The sequence below is a fragment of the Embiotoca jacksoni genome, unplaced genomic scaffold (genome assembly GCF_022577435.1).
Source record: "Embiotoca jacksoni isolate LCO1_2020_lvr unplaced genomic scaffold, fEmbJac1.0.p SCAF_31, whole genome shotgun sequence".
NCBI lineage: Eukaryota > Metazoa > Chordata > Actinopteri > Embiotocidae > Embiotoca > Embiotoca jacksoni.
In genome coordinates, this window is record NW_027185383.1 from 2,325,791 (window position 1) to 2,341,866 (window position 16,076).

The window sequence follows — 16,076 nt, forward strand, 5'->3', positions numbered from 1 at the left end:
AACGGCAGCGTTTTTTTTGTTTTTTTTTCCCCTGTTATTGTTTACCTGAGTAAAAAGCCTGTTTCCTGATGATTGGTTATCTAATGAGTTTGGTTACCAGTTCTTTAAAACACATATACACTTAAATATTAGCTTGTATGTCTTTCACCTCTGGAAAAGCTGCATGAAGTTAAATGCTATATTTAAATGAATCAATCAGCACTGTGTGTGTGCGTGTGCGTGTGCCCACCATATTAAATATCCGTATCAGAGACAACTGGTGAATAAGCCGGGCAGCTTGAAGTGTATTGATCAGAAACGGCACCGCAAGGCACGAAGTAGGTGTGTGTTTGCTGAGCGAAGAGGTTACATTCAACAAGTTGTGTGTTCATCCCAGTTTTAGTTTGTGTACATCTGTGTGTGTGTGTGTTGGTGTCGGTGAGAAAAACATGTGGACAGGTCAGTGTGGCTTTGTGGAGAGGCAGCAGTCGCATTGGTTCACTATTACACATGCAAACGTACAGTTGGTTGACTGCTGGTTGATCACATTTCGAGTGTTAAAGAAGTCTCAAGGCAACGTTAACCATCTGCTGTGTGAAGACAAGTAGCACATGTAAAACTTAGACTGGAACGTAGCTGCCAAAATATTTTAAAATGTCTCCGGTAAGGACTTAAAGCTGGAGGTTAGACATCAGTGGTCAAATGTGATTACTACAGTAAATAAAAAAAATGGTGTGTTAAAAGTTAAAAACGTATGCCCTTTTATTCATCTGCGTTCTGCAAAAACCTCCTAGTCAGTAGTTGTACTGCAGAACATCCTGCAACTGCTTATTTCTCTGCTTATTTCAGCTATTTTCACTTTTTTGAGGCACATGTGTTGGTGTGTGTCGCCACATGTTGTTGGAGCTGAGGTCTTAGTGGCCACCTGGAGCCGAACATGCCTTAATCTAAGTATCCATTTAAAGGAGGCCAACGAGAGGCTGAATGATTGCGTTGGAACGAGCAGTCAGCTGGCTGGAACAATTCCCCGCCTCACTCCTCTCCGCTCGCTATAAATGCACGTATTTGTAGAGCTTCTGTGCCCCTCCGTCCCCAAATGAAAATGAGATTTGTCTCCTTTCGTTACATTGATACATTGTGTGTGTGTGTGTGTGTGTGTGTGTGTGTGTGTGTGTGTGTGTGTGTGTGTGTGTGTGTGTGTGTGTGTGTGTCACAGGGCGACGTTAGTGAAATCTCTCTCTGATCCCAGATGGGTAATGATCTGGTCGCCTCCCGGGGCGTCCTCGTTCCCCTGCTCATTCCCCTGCAAGATAAATGAGCTCACACACACACACACACACACACACGCACACACACACACACGCACACACGTACGTACATATACAACGCCTGAGACGCTCTTTCCCCTCCAAGATAAATGGCCCCTCCAATGCCGCCAATGCGATTGCTGCCAAATTTGGTGCTCCAGCTGGAACAATGCAGAAAGATTTCCATGTGGTTTCTACAAATAATTGAATCTGTCCTCAATTTGGAAGTGATGAAGCTAGATTCCTGCCCTCCACCCCCACCCACGCACCCCCTCCACACACACACACACACACACACACACACACACACACACGGCCCGGTCTCCGTCTCATGCCTCTTCCTCTCTCCTTTGGTTTATTGCTTCGTCGCTGAGCCGCATTTCTCCCCTTCTTTTCTCTCTTGTTCCTTTCTTCCTGTCTTCTGTCTCAATTCTTTTCAGGCACTTACAACCCCCCCCCCCTCTCCCCCTCCACATTGCATTTTGCCATCTGAGACCTACACATAGAAACATGCGCGTATCGGGGAGAGGCAGGGAAATCAATAGTGACTTAAATGTTTTATCATGGTGTGTCAGTGTAGTTAAGGCCTCGATTAACACGGTGCAGCAGGGAGCGATGCTCTAAAGGGATTTACCGCTGCTATTTTTACCGCTCATACATGTGAGAGGTTTATATCCCGACCTGCCGGAGAAAAATGCTTTGCTGGAATATGGTGACAAAATAGTTTTTATAATTAACTGTCGTGTTATTTCGTCATTTGGTTGTGTGTGTGTGTTGAGAGAGAAGCTGAGTGAGGCCAGAATGTGGGTAGACAGTAGATTAAGACACAGGGCTGATTGAGATGGATGGTGGATATCTTCAGCCCCCCCCCCCCCCCCCCCCACACACACACACACACACACACACACTAATGAAATGAGAAATAGCCCCACACACATCGGGGACAGAGCGCTAAATAGGGGGGAGGCAGAGCCATCTATCCGTCTTTGTCGGCCTCCTCGCTCGCTTCTCGCCACAGGGTTGACTCGAGGTGGAAATGCACCACAATTGTGCATTCCTTCGCTCCCATGCAGACACACACAGACCATCCAGAAGGCCCTGTGGAGCAGTAACTATGTTGGAGCCGTAACATGCGTGAATGGAAGTTGTATTTCAGTATTAGTTGCCGTGGTTTTATGATGCCAGGCGCACAGATCAAGGCCACAAGTTAAAACCTACCAGGCCAGAACCTCGTCCCAGTGTGCTCACAAAGGCTCCAAACACACACACACACACACACACACACACACACACACACACACACACACACACACACACACACACGCACGCACATGAAGCAGACAGATGTACAGAGAATATTTATAATCAGGGGACACACATGTTCACACTGTTATACTGACTGTAAAAGCTCCTCAACAGCGAGCCCAGGACACGGTTTGTTTCTTTGTTAGATATAAACTTAACAGTGAAGGTTGATGTTCTTTTTTTTTCATTATGATTCAGATTCAGGTTGTGAAAACACACAGATTTACTCTGCTCTAAGGCTAACAAGTTCTACTTCCTCTCATCTATCTCGTCTTACTGTATTTCATCAGCAGTGACTATTGTTCAAAACATTAATTTAATCTCATTTTAATCGGTACACACATTTGCTAGTTCAATTTACCAACAAAATGGCAGCACATGATAGACATAAGTACTGGAAACTCAAACAATGATGAAGGCCCTTCATTAACTTTTTGGCTTTTATGTGGCCATAGTTTAATTATTGGAGAAAGAAGCACCTTTTTCTCTGCAATTGTAAGTTGCTTTTTACATTTTCCAGTTCAATAAGACCAGTAGAGGAGTCTGTGGTAAAATCCCTTCTGATGATCACGTCTCATCAATTTTAGAAGAATGCATATCACAATAATAATTTGCTGTCAGTTTAATAGTTAGGAAGCAGGACGGGAGCATGCAGTTTGTAAAGCAAGCAGACTGAAACTATCTGACATGACTCGGTTAGTTTTTCTGTCGTAGCCAAAGAACATCAAACGTCCTCTAATGTTTCTGTATTCTTTGCCAGCGAAAATAAATTGAAGACTTCAGTTTGATTTAAAGTAACGATCTTGAAGATTTTCAATTAGATAAATGTCTTTTTAAGTATATAACACCGAATGAGATGAAACAGTGGTGACTGAGCCTGTGACCTACTGATGAAAGCGCTTGCATTTGCAGCACTACAAACTAAACAAGTTGAGTGTCTGTGACAACGTTCCCGGGAAGAATCTCGAAGGTTTCCCATCACCCCGAGTGGTTGTTCCACCGGAGAGGGTAGGTGGAGCTAACTCAACAGGCTCACTGTTCAACTCGCTCTTGACAGGCGACCTTGTTTTGATTTTTGGGACGTGAAGTCCAAAAACACAGCTGCAGTTACCATTTATCACCACAGGTGGTGCCAAAGACAACCAAATGGAAGATCTTTGAGATGGTAACTTTAAGTTAATTTTTTTAATTCCAAATACTTTTAATTGCCTATAACTCATCCTAAAGATTGTGTTTGGTATCTAAAAGGATTCTAATATGATTTTGAAATGCAGAATCGGATGCACTAAAACGTTATCAAACCCTAACGCGCTGTGATGAGATAGAAAATGAACCAAAAGTCGTCAAAGTTGTACCTGCATTCATACAACCCATACGACATGGGTAAAATGTGTGTTTTAAAGCAGCATAAATAATGTTGGTCTCCTCCTGAGACTCATTTTCATTGAAACTTACTGCTGCCCCAAAAGAGAGCAAAGTCCTGCTCTTGGTTTTTAGTTTCTGATCCAGGAATACCTCACAGTTCAGGCTGGAACCCAAAAGGAACCATCAGTTTGTTTCTGAGTCTCCATGACATGTTTGCTAAACCTGGGTCCCAGAGTGAGATAAATATTCTTATTTTGGCTCAGAGACTGAAAAGCTTGAAAACCCCCGAGTCAGCTTAAATCAGCGGCGTACACAAACAGCAGAATGTTCTTAAACTCAAGGATTTTTACTTGTGGTTCTGCTGGTTGAGAGGCTGTTTATCTTCCTACATGTCATATTCAGCCCCAGAGAGTTGTCTTTCCTTCGCTTGGCCCTGTGAAGTCATCTTGTTCTCTTCTTTACCTCCATTAAATCTCTGCACCTCCTCCGTCCACACCTCCTCCCCCCTCCGACCCCAGTTTAGATGGCTAAAGCTGCATACAGAAAGATTAACATGTTTTTACAGGATTGGAACATTAACCAAAGTCTTTCTTTCTACAAATCACTAAATGAATATTCACCACAGCCATAGAAAAGACAATAGGTAGGAGAGGTGAGTGTTGTTTGGAGAAAATTAATCAAATCTTTTTAAAAACGTTCCTTTTTTTTCCACCCCTTTTTCGGGCGATGAAGGAGAACCCCCCCGGTAGAGTTCTGGGCGACAGAAGGATTTATTGGAGCCGTTAAAAAGAAGAGACGGCCTTGTTTGAGAGACAACCCCCGTCCAGCTCTGTCCAGCCCAGAGTCCACCGCTGCTTTATAAGCTTGCATGCTAATCAAGACTAAATGGCTTTTTACAAGCTCGGCCCTAATAAGAGGAGAGGGTAAAGCAGTTTATAAGGCGCGGGGGTGGCGAGTCCGGCCAGGTCTTTATAGACATGGGACGGAGACGGGGTTACAGGGAGGAGCAGGTCGACTTTCCCCAGAGATCTGACAAAGGAAATGGAACCTCCTGCTACATTTGTGGTGGCGAGGTGACGTGCTGACTGCAAAGCTTTGTTCGGACTGCACCAACTTGTCTGCATGGGTTGCTGTGGTAACGACATACACTTTCCAGCACGGAAGCAAAGTGCCAGCAGACAATTTATTTCAGCGTCTGTCCGCGGACTCTTGTTCTCGTTGTACTCCATCGCGCCAAAATCTTGACTCTGATAGCGCTCTGCTCGTGGTCGCACGGATTCTGCTCATTCTGTCATCCTGAAAATGACGTCGTCATTGTGTTGCGAAATCCGATCCGAGTGTCCGGACTGAGACGCATCCGTAGAAATCCGATTGAAATCATATTTTAAATCACCTCAAACATGGTTTGGATCTCATTTGCAAAAATCACATTTTGTGGGTGTTCTGCTGTCCAGAGTTTTCAAACATCAGTTATTATAGCGTACAATCTGGATGTGACCTAAAACAGATTTGGGCTGGCAGTCTGAACAAGGCCTGAGATCCTGTGGCCTCGGTGATGATGCTCTGTGACCGAGTGTGACTCTGGTTTCCCCACAGAGGAAGGAAAGTGATGGAAATCGAGTCATTAAAATATCTATCGATTCATTTTGTGAGGGATAGTTGTAAAACAAATTAAAAGAGCCTAATGTGGGTATTGATTGATTTGTCGGATCAAAGATTACATAAATGATCTTCCTGTTTACAGTTACATAAAAAATGTAGAGAAACCTGAAAATCCAAACTCTGGAGAAGGTGGAGTCACAATGGATCCGGTTTCTTCTTGAAAAATGGACTTAAATTACTTTACAGTAGTTACCAGAAATGAATGAAAACCCGCCAGCAAACCAAAACTGAGATTCCTCAGAAGCAAACATATAATCAGGGAATATCTCGTGGTTGAGTATTGAAGAGTTGTATGTTCTCCTCCTGGACGCATTTCTGCAGTCATGAGCAATCATTGCTGTGCAGCTCAACGCTGCGGTGTCTCAGGGAGTCCGGTGATCGCCACGCGAAGCTGAAATGATTCATTTTAATTCAATCTTCAATTTAGTTTAAATGTTCAATTTATTTTAATGAGCTGGTTTGATGATATGAAGGAAGGAAATGCAGCGTGAAACTACTGCTGTTTTACAGAAAGCTGTCCTCGTTTCTTTTCCCCTGTAGCTGGTCCCCTCTGCTGTCAGTGGATGCAGCAAATTGAGCCGTATCCTAGGCCACACACACACACACACACACACACACACACACACACACACACACACAGAGCCACTTATTGCTCTCTTTTGCACGCACCCTCCCTTCCCTCTCTCCGCTTGTCCTTCCCCATCCCGATCAATACCATAGATCAGCTAGCTATCAGGCTGCAAAATGACCACATCACCATAAATGCACACACTCTTTAAAACACACACACACACACACACACACACACACACACACACACACACACACACTCACTACTGCATCTTTCCAGAGAAGGAGTGGATGGCAATAATAAACACCAGCTGGCTCGTCTCCGCGCGGCGAATCATCCTCATCATCATCATCATCATCAGCGTTGTGGTCTGTGCGTCGTCCGTATTGATTTAGTTATGGCTGCTTCATATGCTGCCGGACAGTGTTAAACACACATTTTCTGTTATCACGCAGCGCATTAATCAGAGGCCGGAAGAAACGGAGGATGCTGGGTGGGATGGATGGAGGGAGGGAGGGTTGAAGCAAGGACACGAGATGAGGAGATAAATACAGAGGCTGGGAAATAACCAGTGAAGGATAGATGGACAAAAAACAGACGAGAAGATGTAGAGGATGGAAGGAAAAGACAACAGGGCGTTTAAGTTAAACCTGACGAGATGGGGGGGGGTAAAGGGGAGTGGCGTCAGAGCCAAAATGAATAGGAGAGGAGGAGGCTGAAGTTATAAATCTGGTACGATGGGGCCTTTGAGGATACAGATGTGTTAAATAGCAGGATGTAAATACTATATATTGGACGCAGTGAAAAAGAGAAGGCGAGTGGAGTCAGAGATGTCTAACCGTGTATTGAGCTACAGAGACGAGAAGGTTCAATAGAAACATGTTGTATAACGTAGAGGGGGACAGAGAGCAGCTCTGCATGGCAGAAAGAGACATAGTCAGATACTATTGAATGAACGTCTGTAGAGAAAGGAGCAATGATACACTCACGTAGAGGTAGGAGGAGTACATTAAACTGACATCAGGGGATTAAACACGTATATTTGAATGTAGTGATATTGCTGAAGAGCCCGATTGAGTTGTGCGACTCACAGATGAATCACAGAGAAGCTACCGACAAGACATGATTGTTGTTTTCTTGTGTTCGGGACACAAACTGTATAAGGAAATGGACGTAGTGGCTGGCTCTGAAAAGGGAAGCCAATGCAAAAGTTCTGTAAAGTGCAATACCACTGAAGGGTGGCGCCAAAAAAAACCTCGGGCTCCAATAGACTCCAATTCAAAAAGTTTGAACTTCTTTCATAAAATTAGTCCATAATTGTTTTCCACAAGTCATTATGGTGTCATTTGCTTAAATCGCTCCTTTTGAGAACTCAATTGAACTCAGTGTTCTCAGTTCACCCACATATGGTCATTTCTGGCTCCAAAATATCAAACCAAATTCCAGACTGGAGGTTTTGAAAAACCAGCAAGTGAGATCCTGCCGAGTTCAGCACACAAAGGAAGAGTTAGCCACCGTGTGTCGGTGTAAATTAACTTCTTAACAAACCTGAAAAGATGACTCCAGAAGTATTTTTCACAGCGCTCATTGATCTGGACCTGAACCTAAATCTGTCTTTGTTTCTGTCCTCCTGCGTCCAGGGTAACGGAGGAGGAGTCCACGGCTACCACCATGGAGGCTCTGAAGGCTCGAATCAGAGAGCTGGAGAAGCAGATACTGCGAGGAGACCGATACAAGTGTCTCATCTGCATGGTGAGTCTCACACTCCTGCTGTTTGTCTGCACATCCAGGCTCAATGGGAGTATCACACCTAGGTCAGAAACATCCAGCATTTCTAAAACTTTATGTAGCACCATGAACAAGTAGTTTAAGAATCGTTTAGAATCAGTTAGTTAAAGCAGTTTATGAAGGAGATGATTCTCCACAGAAACCATGAGGGAACTCCAAAGAGGATGTTGGTCCTCCTTTTGTCCTTGAATCTAGCAAACCGGTGCCCACAGATACTGTGGCCCCGCTCAGTGGTGGAGTCCTCCAAAGTCCACATTATTAGGCCAAAGACATCACAAGGGCTGACAATGTCTATCCCATAAGCGCCTCTCCAAGTCCTCCCATCCTCCCCTTCCCCAGATTTACGGTATTTCTCACAAGAGGTGCAGGTTTAACCTGATTTTCAGAGATCCATGATCCCCCTGAGGATCCAGCCCACAGTTAGTGGGAATCATCTGATATAGTTCCCATCACACGGCCCTTTGCCCAATTTGCTCTCGTATTACTTTACAAGCCAAAGTCCATTTAAAAAGTTTGCTCTTTTGAAACGATGTTAGTGTATTGTGCTGTTTGTGCTGCATACGTGTGCATGTAGGAGCTCTGTGCATCTCATTTCTACACTTTCTGGGAATGTTTCCACGGTGTGAGTGCTGCTGGTGTTGTTGTGGGGCTGCTGTGTTGTTGGGGGCTCGTGGCCCTTGCATGGCTTTGCAAGTCGACAGGATCGTCTGCTGGCGTAAATGGCTGTTGTGCTAAAAAAAAAAAAACGAACAACAACTAAAGATTCCAGAGCTAATATTTTCCTTTACCATCGGATTTAAAGCAAGTGCTTCATATGAGGCTCAAAATGTATTCGAATTATAAAATATCTTTGTTAATCTGAACAAACTCTGTCGAGGTATTGCTTTGTTCATGCTCCATCACCTCACAGCTTGTATCGATGATTGTTTGGACTCTCAGATCAATAATATGAGTCACACGTCGTCCGTCAGGCAGGATGAAGAATGAGAGACAGTGTTCATGTTCATCAGACACTTGAGATGCAGCCGGACCTCCATCCCCACATCAGTGTTTGTGTTCCCCACTTAGTGTCAAGTACCCACCCTGTCATCCTTCAAGCTTGTGGACAGTGCAGCATCGGCATCCTGTGTGTGTGTGTGTGTGTGTGTGTGTGTGTGTGTGTGTGTGTGTGTGTGTGTGTAAAGCGGGTAATTACCGACGCTTACGCTTCCTAAAGGTCGCTGGGTGCCTGAGGTGACACGGAGGGCAAGGCACAACGATCGATCACTCACTGCCCCACGGACACACGGCTCTTCTCTCCTCATCTGTCACTGTCCCTCATCTCTCTCTCTCTCTCTCTCTCACACACACACACACACACACACACACACACACACACACACACACACACACACACACACACACACACGGAGGCTTGCCATCTAATCCGTCTCTGTCTGTCTTTAACCTGTCACTGTGTCTCATCTAAAAGTCATCACATGACTCTCACCGGTCTGCAGGAGAAGCTGGAGGTTTTCACCGCCGCCTCCGAGTAAATTCAGAGCATCTCGGGGAGAAACACCACCGCTGCACGAGTTTCTCACTAATTGTAACCTTCGGTAGACGTATATCACTGGAAAACAAATGTTCTCCTGCTGTAGCCAAGTTGACCTGAGAAGCTCAGTGGATTTCTACCTCCATCTAAGTTAAGGAGGGGAACTTCAGATTTATCACGTTAAGATTTCTGTAAGTAGTTTTACAAACGCAACTTATTCAAAACAGTATTCTTAAAAAGTGGTAGTTGTTCTACTCGCAGCCCGTCTTCAAGACGGTGTTAATGAAACAAAGACAATCACACAAGAAAGAAACGAAGACAAAAGTAACATAGAATCAGTGTTTCTTTGGGGGTCGGGATAAGTTGGCTGCTAGCTTGCTAACATTGGCATCCGTTCGACCTTCAGTAAATACATGTCGGGTGTATTTTAAAATGCTGATATCCTGGTCTGGTTTTCAGCAGTTTGAGGTCGAGGTTTGTCCATCGATAGGTTAACTTTAGGCTTTTATTGTGTTTGCTTTTTTTCAGGCTGGTACAAGTGTAGCTGTCATCTACTCTAGTAATGTTCACCCGTGTTTCTGCTGCGCTGCGAGTCGAAGGCACAACTCCATCCTTCATGAGACACGGGAGCGTGAAACACTGGTAGAATAACCGTTTTATGAAACGGCAGAATGAGAACCATAAACACTCAACCAAGCTGTCCTTCGTGCATCCTTCCGTTAGCGGCGTCAGTGGATGATGAAGCCGTTCATTTCAACATTCCCGTCATCTTCCAGAAGGAATCCTTTCACTTCTCAGCTGGAAACAACGACATCTTAATTCTGAGCTTTTCCTGTTTCAGAATTTTAGCTTTCATCAGCGAGTGAAGTCGTTCTCGAGCCTCATTTCACTTCGGTCGTTGGCGCCGACATCTGAGTGTTTGTGCGGGTCTGTTTGTGTTTGTGCGGGTCTGTTTGTGTTTGTGTGTGTGAAGGTCTGTTTGTGTGTGTGAAGGTCTGTTTGTGTGTGTGAGGGTCTGTTTGTGTGTGTGAGTGTCTGTTTGTGTGTGTGAGGGTCTGTTTGTGTTTGTGAGGGTCTGTTTGTGTTTGTGAGGGTCTGTTTGTGTGTGTGAGGGTCTGTTTGTGTGTGTGAGGGTCTGTTTGTGTGTGTGAGGGTCTGTTTGTGTGTGTGAAGGTCTGTTTGTGTGTGTGAGGGTCTGTTTGTGTTTGTGAGGGTCTGTTTGTGTTTGTGAGGGTCTGTTTGTGTGTGTGAGGGTCTGTTTGTGTGTGTGAGGGTCTGTTTGTGTGTGTGAAGGTCTGTTTGTGTGTGTGAGGGTCTGTTTGTGTTTGTGAGGGTCTGTTTGTGTTTGTGAGGGTCTGTTTGTGTGTGTGAGGGTCTGTTTGTGTGTGTGAAGGTCTGTTTGTGTTTGTGAGGGTCTGTTTGTGTTTGTGAGGGTCTGTTTGTGTGTGTGAGGGTCTGTTTGTGTGTGTGAGGGTCTGTTTGTGTGTGTGAAGGTCTGTTTGTGTTTGTGAGGGTCTGTTTGTGTTTGTGAGGGTCTGTTTGTGTGTGTGAGGGTCTGTTTGTGTGTGTGAGGGTCTGTTTGTGTGTGTGAAGGTCTGTTTGTGTTTGTGAGGGTCTGTTTGTGTTTGTGAGGGTCTGTTTGTGTTTGTGAGGGTCTGTTTGTGTGTGTGAGGGTCTGTTTGTGTTTGTGAGGGTCTGTTTGTGTGTGTGAGTGTCTGTTTGTGTGTGTGAGGGTCTGTTTGTGTTTGTGAGGGTCTGTTTGTGTGTGTGAGGGTCTGTTTGTGTTTGTGAGGGTCTGTTTGTGTTTGTGAGGGTCTGTTTGTGTGTGTGAGGGTCTGTTTGTGTTTGTGAGGGTCTGTTTGTGTGTGTGAGGGTCTGTTTGTGTTTGTGAGGGTCTGTTTGTGTGTGTGAGGGTCTGTTTGTGTGTGTGAGGGTCTGTTTGTGTGTGTGAAGGTCTGTTTGTGTTTGTGAGGGTCTGTTTGTGTTTGTGAGGGTCTGTTTGTGTGTGTGAGGGTCTGTTTGTGTGTGTGAGGGTCTGTTTGTGTGTGTGAAGGTCTGTTTGTGTTTGTGAGGGTCTGTTTGTGTTTGTGAGGGTCTGTTTGTGTGTGTGAAGGTCTGTTTGTGTGTGTGAAGGTCTGTTTGTGTGTGTGAGGGTCTGTTTGTGTGTGTGAGTGTCTGTTTGTGTGTGTGAGGGTCTGTTTGTGTTTGTGAGGGTCTGTTTGTGTGTGTGAGGGTCTGTTTGTGTTTGTGAGGGTCTGTTTGTGTTTGTGAGGGTCTGTTTGTGTGTGTGAGGGTCTGTTTGTGTGTGTGAGGGTCTGTTTGTGTGTGTGAAGGTCTGTTTGTGTGTGTGAGGGTCTGTTTGTGTTTGTGAGGGTCTGTTTGTGTTTGTGAGGGTCTGTTTGTGTGTGTGAGGGTCTGTTTGTGTGTGTGAAGGTCTGTTTGTGTTTGTGAGGGTCTGTTTGTGTTTGTGAGGGTCTGTTTGTGTGTGTGAGGGTCTGTTTGTGTGTGTGAGGGTCTGTTTGTGTGTGTGAAGGTCTGTTTGTGTGTGTGAGGGTCTGTTTGTGTGTGTGAAGGTCTGTTTGTGTGTGTGAAGGTCTGTTTGTGTTTGTGAGGGTCTGTTTGTGTGTGTGAAGGTCTGTTTGTGTTTGTGAGGGTCTGTTTGTGTTTGTGAGGGTCTGTTTGTGTTTGTGCGGGTCTGTTTGTGTTTGTGCACACGCGTTTGTTGCACTGTTGCGTTTGCGTTCAGTACAAGCCCAGCTCTATGATTAGCTGCCACCTTTCGCCCCCCCCCCTCCTCTCCTCCCCCCACCCCTACCTGTCCTCCCCCACCTTCCCCTCCTTCCGCAGAGGAAGCCTGCTTTCCAGTCAGGCGCGGAGATCAAGAGCATAGGGGCGTGGCCAGGGCCCCGGCCACTGGCCAATGAGGTCGGAGAGAGGCAGCCTAAGTCCCTCCCCCTCGGCCTGTACTGCCTGTACAGGGGCCTTGTGATTGGTGGCTACGGCAGCGGCATAAAGAGGCTCCTCCCACAGCCCCTACGGAGGGTAAGGCACTCCCTCCCTCCCTCCCTCCCTCCCTCCTCTCCTCCCCGTACCCCGCCCCGCCCCTCCCACCACCACCACCACCACCACCACCCATATACCCCATCTCTGCTCTTTTCTAGAGGAAAAGAAAAGAGCGCCCAACAGGGCTGCTTCACGGCTTTCTCCCCCATCTTCTCCTCCCTCTGCCTGCCTCCCTCCGTCTCTGCTCGTTGCCTGCTCCGATGTCGTGTCTGTACACGTGTGTGTGACAGGTTGACGGTTCCGTTGCCCCCATGCTGCCTTGCTCAGTGGTTCTGTGGCTGCTGGCTGTGTCGTTTCATCGTTAGTGGTTTGATGCTGTTGGTTGGTCAGGGAATGTACAGTGTTGTTTGTGTGTTGGTAATTGGCCTGTGTTTTGTTTGTTTGTGTGTGTCCTGTTAATTTGATGTAATTTTGTTGTTTTACTTTTGTTTTTTGTTTTTTAGGACTCCTACACGATGCCGCTCACCTCCATCCAGTGCTGGCACGTCCATTGTGAAGAATGCTGGCTCAGGACTCTGGTACGCTCAAACACACACACACACACACACACACACACACACACACACACACACACACACACACACACACTTTTCTGCGCTGCGGGGCAACTCCTCATGACATGCAGTTATTGCAGCCCCATTTCATAGTCAGTGAGTTTCTCTGTATTCGTGCCCCATAGGGAGGAACTAAAATGGAATATTCCCCAAATGAGCCGTTCTCTCGCTGCACACTCCGTCCAGCCAACGCAAACACTCGTAGTCTCGGTAGGGAAAAAGCTTAGATGGAATAGTCCCCAAAAGGCTTGTTAAAACGTTGGAATAAAGTGGTCAACTCTAACCTCCAATGACTTCTACACACAGCCTCAGGTCTGCACACACACACACACACACACACACACACACACACACACACACACACACACCTCAGTGGTCCTGTTGGTTATTAGTTAGTCTAATATATTCAGTAGTGTGTAATTAGCTGGTACTAATGTGGTAAATGGAGCGTGGAGGAAAACAGTGTTCCTGCTGCCGGGAGGATAAACAGTCGACTCGCCAGCTCTCTGATTTCTTTGCTGTTATCGCCTTTTTTCTCTCCACGTGTCCTACGATATTGTCGATGTCTCGCTTGCTTTTATATCGCTGGTTTCCTGTTCTGTCACCTTTTCTTCCTCAAGCCTCTTCCTCCTCACCTGCACGCTCTGTTGCCAGTTTTGAACCGCAGGGGAAGCCATCACTATTGGTGCCGCGTTAGAGAATACGATACAAAATCAGTTCTACCATTGTGACGACACTATTTCAACACACTCGCAGCATATTTACAGGATGATTACAGGACGAGATACACAGAGAAGGGCAGAGAGTGCAAGTGTCACTGTTGTACACACAGATTGAAGTTGTGTTTCAGTACAAATGGAACCAAGATCTCTCAGGAAACATCAACCATTATTGTGTTTTAGGGGTTAAAAGAGAAAAAGTTCCAGAGTCACCTTGTGTTATTGTCGCATGGCATGGACCTGCAGATGAGATGTAGCCTACCTTCGTCCAGAGTCGACTATTGGGAGGGTTAAAGGAATTGTTAGCCGGAGACTCTTCAGTCGACTGAGTGTGTTTTGAGACACCAACAGAGACACCTCTGCCGCTGACCGCCCAACAGCTGAGTCTATTTGAACAGCCCAATCCGACTGGCGATATTTTGAGTTGTGTACAGCCCTGGATATTTATTATCCAATAAATATCTTGCATACATTCATGCATCCAATAGGATCGACGCATGTACTAAAAATCTTTGAATAATCTCCAAACCTTTTATGAAGCATCCGTGGCAGTCAAATATTCAGTTTGTCCAATTCTTGAATGTACATCCTCAGAGAGTGTTGTCTGTGTGATAACCGTTTGTTGACATGTTGCGTTAGCTCCGCCCACGCTCTCTGATGGAACGACCATCGGGTGATGGAGAACACGTCGCTAACTGTGCGCCACTTGTGATGCCGCAGACATCCAGCTTATTCAAATCTAATATTGACAATGCACGTGCTTTCATCAGCTCACCATTTCTTTGCCTCATTCAGCGATAGATTGTGTCTCAGACAGCGTGTAGCTTTGAGTTCATGAGAGGATACCACAAAGGTCGACGAGGAACTCCATCAGCTTCAGTGATACTTTGAGCTGACGGAGCGTCGCAGTGCGCCAGCTGTTATCAAGTATGTTCATGTTTATAAATTTGCTAATGATCGTCTGGAACATGAATTCAATTTAAGATCAATACTGATTGATGAAGAACCCCACGTGAGTGTAAAAACAAAGCAGCTGTCTGGGCATGTTTTAGGAATTACTTGTACGTTTTCAGATGTTCCCGTTATTCAGTCTTTAAGAGGAAACAGTCTCGAATGGGCTTCATCGTTTCCATCTGCCGTGTACCTGAATTTTCTGAGTGTGTGCAGAGTATGCTGCGATCGCCGCTCTAATGTATGGAGCATTAAACTCATAGCCCGGAGACTGCTATAAAAAAATTGGAGGGCTGTGCTGATCAAAGTAAATGCCCGGGAATGTAGTTAATGTCAACCGAGCCTCTTACCGCTTTAATGAGCAAGGCAGCTGCAGCGCAGCATGACAGGCACACACCCACGCACGCTTACCGTCTACACTACACCGGAGAGCCGGGCCGGGCCGGGTCGGGCCGGGCCGGCAAACAAACAGGAGGAAAGCTCGCTCACGAGGATTACCACCTCGTGGCGTTACGCCTCCACCAGTCAAGTTGCAGCTTACATCCACATCTCTCCGCACTCGAATCATATATGTAGCGAGACTTTGAAGGAGTCCTGATGTGTTCACATGCTCAGCAAATAAAACGGATTCAGATTGAACAGGAAGTCGTCGCCATGACGGCAGACGATGCTTTAAATGGGGATGTTGCTGCAAAGAAGCGACAAATTCCTAAACACATCTTCAACTAGAGAGAACAAAAGATCCTTGAACTCACGATAGTTTCCAGGTAGCCACTGAAGATCAGTGTCACAAACCCTTCATCCAAGTGAACCTTTGTGCCAAACTTGAAGAAAGTTTTTCCGGGCGTTTTTTGAGACATCGTGTTCAGAAGAATGCAACAGACATTCTAGTAACTTGGATTTTTGACCTTTGAACACCAAAACCTTTTCAGTTCCTCTGAGTCCGAGTGAACCTCCAGGCGTTCCTCTGATGTCACATTCAGGAGCACTGGATGGAAGTACAGACAACCCCAAAACACAATGCCCACTGCACAGATGCAGACTTCTCTTTTAACATTGGTTGTCAGGTGTAACTATCAGGAACCGTTGAGAGGTTTAATGAACTCTGTGGAGATATTAGGAAATATTGCAGTTTATAAATGTCTGTTTACACGGATGAACAAACTGTCCATCTGTTTAAGATGATCAATGATACAACAGCAGGAAAAAAGCATTACTCGATGTGAGCTGGTGATGTAAAGACATGCTTGTTTGAGAGTTAAGAAAAGTTCAGTAAGT

General features: G+C 45.7%; 1 protein-coding gene across 7 annotated transcripts in view; it reads left to right on the forward strand.

Annotated features, from left to right (window-relative positions):
* Positions 1–16,076, forward strand: part of rnf220a (ring finger protein 220a) — a 164,450-nt gene that overhangs the window by 144,592 nt on the left and 3,782 nt on the right. For 2 of the 7 annotated variants that reach the window (XM_069164431.1, XM_069164432.1), the window contains exons 12-14: positions 7,830–7,941; positions 12,359–12,553; positions 13,018–13,092. In XM_069164431.1, the coding sequence (XP_069020532.1) occupies positions 7,830–7,941; positions 12,359–12,553; positions 13,018–13,092 (382 nt within the window). The other 5 variants (XM_069164433.1, XM_069164435.1, XR_011179016.1 and 2 more) reach the window with 4 other exon arrangements.